The sequence below is a fragment of the Protopterus annectens genome, chromosome 10.part0, assembly GCF_019279795.1.
Source record: "Protopterus annectens isolate FY-2018-M chromosome 10.part0, PAN1.0, whole genome shotgun sequence".
In the NCBI taxonomy this organism is placed as follows: Eukaryota; Metazoa; Chordata; order Ceratodontiformes; family Protopteridae; genus Protopterus; species Protopterus annectens.
This window is the reverse complement of record NC_056744.1, coordinates 521894099-521900098: the sequence shown is the minus strand read 5'-3', so window position 1 is coordinate 521900098 and position 6000 is coordinate 521894099. Positions and strand designations below refer to the sequence as shown.

The window sequence follows — 6000 nt, the reverse complement described above, 5'->3', positions numbered from 1 at the left end:
TGATGAATGCCTTCTGTCCATCCATGGGGATGACTATGATACAGAAGATGGTGCAACTGGAATAATTAGAGGTGGTGTGGACTGTTCCATCAAGCCAAATTCTGCAGTAGCATTTGCATTCCATCAGCTGCTGAAAGTTGGTTTAAAATGTACACCTTTTAAATAAGATTTAAGTTAAAATTGAATGGTGACAAGTACTGCTGTAATTAAACATGTCATGAGTCATTATTAGGTCAGCCTTGTACATCAGCAGCTAATGAAAATTAAGGCAAACTGCATGGTAAGTGTCCCACTGCCCCCTCCCCCTTAAAAGCATGCTATACTGCATGCTATTACATTGTTATTAATGTTTTGTAATTTCTTTTACAGACTTCACATGAGAAATAGTTCAGCTGTACCAATAAATATGGTTGAAGTCAGCAGTAGAATGGCTGTTACTGATGATGATGATGATGATAATGTAGTTGCATTTATGAGGCACCCTGGGAGAAGTGGCAGGCAGTCTCCCAGTCTAATGACAGGCTCCTTCACAGAGCAACATGTTAGTAACTACAGAAAGTGATACTGCATCACAAAGTCAAACACAGACATTCCACACAGGCTTGTACTGCAAGAACAAACCTGCACATCTACACCAGTGTCTCCACACACAGAACAGTTTGAAGATGAAGGTAGGCAGCCTGAGGCCACATTTCCCACAATGACAGCATTACAAAGAGGTGCCGGACACTAAAATCATTTGGATCTATGTCTGTAAACATCTAAAGCATTGTCCGCACAACAGGGAATGTGCAGTGACATCGTTAGGGCTCAGACCTCTTCAACAGAGAGTCAGCTAGAAATGATCAAAGTCCTACAGGGTATGAATGAAGATTTTCAACACAACTTTGAATTGGTGGAGAGCAGGAATAATGCCACAGTGTCACTGATGATGTCTTGTATGGGGGCACATGCAGGGATAATGCCACAGTGTCACTGATGATATCTTGTATGGGGGCACATGCAGTGATAATGCCACAGTGTCACTGATGGTGTCTTGTATGGGGGGGCACATGCAGGGATAATGCCACAGTATCACTGATGATGTCTTGTATACTGACACATTAAGCATCAGTTGCAGCCTCCATTCGTACACTAGTTAAGACATACCAGAGTCAAGCTGGGCTCAGCCTTACAAGGGGAAGGGAATTGGGTAACACGAGCTGGACTCAGTCTTACAAGAGGAAGGGGATTGGGTACTGTCAGGAGACATGAAGAGATCAAACAATACTAATGGTGGTTCTCAAGACAGTAATGTCAATACTCACATTGAACAACACATTTCATACAGGCCGTGTCAATGATCACCTATACCTCAGAGAACCTCATGTTCATGATGAAGGTCACAGCCACCCAGCAGTGTCAAGTCACTGACAGCAGGCTCACTTTCCTCCTCTAGATCACACTATTTCTCTAACTCACCTTACAGTTCTCATGATACTCCATCCTCCAGATCAATGGCACCATCAACTGGCCTATCAGTAGGAGATGTGCATGACTCATTTGATTTGGAACTACTGTGAATTACATTCATTGATAAATGTTTATGCTTACTAAAAATAAGTTTTTGTTGGGGGTGGGGGTGCACATATATGCAGTTATTCCCTTTACAGATATTAGCTTCCCTATACTCTAAAATTATAATTGTTTAAATTTGTCTAATTGCAATTGGATTCTGAGGAGGGAAGTTTATGTACATATCTTAAGTACATAAATGAACACTGGGGCAAAAAAATAATGATACATGATTTACCATTCCATATGCTTAAAGTTACATAAAAAATCACAATAACAATGAGCAAACATCCCCAGGTCCACTACATCATGTAGAAATGACACATTGAAATAATTATCCTGCCATATACACTTACCTCCTACCACTACACTCCCATCGCTGCACAACTGACAGTTTCTGAAGTCATAATTATTCTGAATGACAGTAAAAAGAAATCAGAAGTGCAGTGCAACCAAAATGATTACACAGAAATGGCATATGTAACTAAATTTGTCATTGTTGCCAGTACCGTTTTCTACTGCATATGTTGTTGCTGTTTGTCTTTTCCCGGTTAGGGGTCGCCATAGTGGAACTCCAGTCCGCTAATGATTGGCAGTCGATTTTTATGGTGCCAAGTTGCCAGCCGGATGCCCAACCTTCAGCAAAGGCACGCCCATTCACGCATGTCTTTCGGAGGCCACTCGACTGCGGGGAGGACATGCAGACTCCACGCAAAAGGCACTCCAGCTGAGATTCAAACAGGAGAACCTCTTGCTGTGAGGTAACAACGCTACCGCTGTACCACCATGTTTTCTATTGCATATAATTAAGCCAAAATGTTATTAAAGAAAGCAGGTACAACTGTTGATTTATTTACTGATTTGATGCCTTTCAGCATCACTGAACCAGAATCAGTGAGCACTCATGCAAACTGGTAGTTATAAAAAACTATATTTTGTTGAAAGAGAATGTCAGATGAACAGTGACAGTAGGCAGAGGTATCACTGCATGCATCAATTATACATTATATGTTTTTTATCAAAAAAGGAAACACTATTCTGAATGTCCTGGTCCATAGTTTTGGATGAGACACTGCCTCTTAACCTGTGCAGCCACATGTCATACACGAGCCTGCCACATGGGGTCCCTTACTACTGCTGCCAGCTGGTCATCACTAGTCAAAGTGGGACTAGAACTGGGAGCTGCAGTGACAGCATGGGTCACTTCATTGCCAAAATAGTGCATAATCATATTAGGCAAAATACAAAAGGCAGTGAAAATTCTACATGCAGTAGCTGGGTATACTGAAGGGCACCCCCAGACTCAACCAGGCAACTGAAATGGCTCTTCAGGAGGCCAAACACACTCTCATTCACAATATGGTTCTGAGACAGGAATGTGTTATATTTCTCCTCTGCAGGTCCAGATGGATTTCTCACTATAGTTATGAGACATAGCTCCAATAGATATCCAGCATCCCCTTAAAAAAAAAAAGAGAAAGATGGGGGGGGGGGGGGTCGGAAGACAAAATAAGAAAATAAAGGTTAATATACAGTAACTACATTTAACATGAAAAACGACTTACTCAAAAATAAAATTCAGATTACCAACAAGATGACCACTGGGCATCCTACCATGCAGGAAAAGGTGCCAAAGTGAGCTAGTGTGCCAGATATGGGAATCATGTGCACTGCCAGAATACTGGACAGACATGTTGGTGATGCACCCTCATGCATTACATACTACTGGCAATTGATGGAATGAATTGTAGCCCTTCCTACTGTGGTAGCACTCACCTTGTGGACCAGGACAGGTCCTAATTGCAACATGAGCTGCAGTCTGTCACACTGAGTACCTCAGGGAAGTGTTCCAACCCAAAAAAGGCATGCATATACCTAGCTTGGTTCTGATGTGACACCGTAAAATAGATATATTGATCCACAAGTGCCAAGATTACATCCTGGAATTGCTTCAGTATCCTTGAGGCAAAAGCCTGTGAGATCCCTAACGTGTCCCCATCTGTGTATGGAAGATCTCAGGATCAAGTATAGCAAGTGCTATACATACATGGTGTTGATAGAAATTGGAAGTCCACACATTCCTACACTGCACTTTCAGGGGTCAAACAGCCCACTTAAGGCCCTTATAATGTCCACTCTAAACATATCAAGGATTTATTGATTATCAAAATTATAATGAATTATCCTTTACTTATATTTTCACCTTAATGGCCCACAAGCACTGCTGGGCACAAACAGTTTTGCCCAGCCAACGTAAGCAACTCTAGCCTAAAAATAGCAAAACTCACCACAAGAGATACAATTTAAGCCAACAGCAACTCTGAGAGGTTTGACGAGCCTTCCCTTTTTATACTGCATCTGTACAAAGTGCAGGAAAGTAGGAAAATTTGACTATGAATTCCAAATGGTGTAAAATAGTCTTAATTAACATACAAACATTTAAGTCACTTCTCATTTCCACCTTATTATCTGCTTTTCATAACTAGATATGAGGACACTGCAAATTGAATTCTGGCCCAGCTGTGGCTGTGTTCGCCCCTAAAGTCCTTAACACACTTGTGCTATGAATATCGGCCTTGATGTTAAATTAGTTTTGTTAATATCTGTCACTGTATATTAAAGCTGATATTTTATTACAAAATTCTGAAGCAGTTGCATAGATTTAACTACACTATACCAGAATAATATTAACAATACAAAGAGTATTTTCTTACAAGGCAATCAGGTGGTCTTCTATTAATATTGTAAATATTATATTATAAAAGAATTCAGTTGTTGGGTACCTCATGTTGTTTTCTAATTTGTTGTAAATACAGAAGCATCTTTAAGAATTGTTGTTAAAACCTTAACTATAAAACTGCAAACGGTTAACTCCTTGTAAAGTGTATCCATTGTAAATGGTCTGACGTTTAAATCTTTACAGAGCTGTTTGCTGGCACAGGTCACGGCTGAAGCCCAGCCACTCAAGAAAATCAAATAAATAAATAAATATCCAGTCAGAAACCAAGCAACTCTCAGCAAGTCATTTATCCAGAATGTGTTCAGTGGTTACTGGTGAAAAGTTAAATATGCTTATCGAGTTAAGAAATAAAAATAAAAAGGTATGAGAAGCAACAGTGCAATAGTTTCTGTGGAGATTCCAACATATTTGTTAAATAACTGTTTATGGCTTACATTATGTTTGTTTGGAAGGAATGTCAACATGCAGGTTTAACAAATCTGTTTTTCTGTCTTCCAGTGCCGATATTTTGAATGGTGACTACAATGCTTGGCTTGAGTGCTTGTTCAGCGAGTGCCCACACTCTTTCAGATCAGAACATTGTCGGAGTGACAGAACATGATGGGGACTCTAGAAGGTACATCTTACCACTGCCTGAGGTAGAGAGCTGGCGTAAACACCGCATGGGTTTAACACAGACAGCCAGATCATGCAACCTGCTGGAACCAGATACGCTCTCAGAGACTCTTGTCTCCAGAACAGCTAGTTATGATGTACTTTATGAACTGCGAGCACAGGAGATGGAAACAGCATTTCCTTTTGAGGGTAGCAGCATGTTTGAAGTTCCAACTGTGGGTCTTGGGCCTGAATTTCCTGTTAGTCCGCACATCATTAAACGCAGAAGAGGTGGATTGATTGAACAGAGAGACATTATCAAAGCACATGAGGCACACAAAATGCAGAGCACTCCCCAGGCAAAGCGGAAAGAATGGGAGTGAGTAAACGCTTGTTTTTATTTTCTATTCGAATTTTATTTGTACTAAAAGTAATAACCTATATATAGAAAATGATATAAAAATACGGATGCCATTTTGGGATGTTCAAGAATTTAGTTAAATATCGCTATAGATAATTCATATTACTAATCATATATTTCAGAGTAGTTATCACTTAGTATCATTTAACTGACTTGGGCTCACTCTGGAGACTGCGTAATTACAATGTACCAGTTTATAAACTCCCCTCTACGCACACTGTAAGATTATATAAAATACTTATATAACCTCAAGAAATATGGACACATCCTTACAAACCTTGATAGCTCTTGCAAGTCCTATAGATATTTTTAGGTAGACATATTACTGGGAAAGCAACACGTAACCATGCCATGTTTCTTTTTAAAACATCAGTTGTTTTATTTAGCAACATTAAAGTACTGAAATCCAACTGTATTTTTCAAAAGATAAGAAACAGAATTTTTTTTCTCATGAAAAACTGAATGGCAGCAGTCACTACCTGTACCCTGTAACCTTCTGCATTTCAGTATTCAAGGGTTGTTTCTGTATCCACAGCTGCTTTAATATGTGCAGTTTAATGTCAGATAAGTAGGAAGGGCCTTCTTAAAGAATAAGACATGTTGTGCAAGAGACGCCTTCATTCAGAAGGACCCGAAAGCTTTGCAGAAAACTTTTGTTCTGTATAAAAAATAATGTATGATTAAATCAGCA

General features: G+C 39.7%; 1 protein-coding gene across 1 annotated transcript in view; it reads left to right on the top strand.

Annotated features, from left to right (window-relative positions):
- Positions 1-4806: 4806 nt before the first annotated feature.
- LOC122814177 overlaps positions 4807-6000 on the top strand; it is a 126920-nt gene continuing 125726 nt past the window's right edge. The window contains exon 1 of the mRNA XM_044086787.1: positions 4807-5267. Within this exon, the coding sequence (XP_043942722.1) occupies positions 4807-5267 (461 nt within the window). The remainder of the gene's footprint in view (positions 5268-6000) is intronic.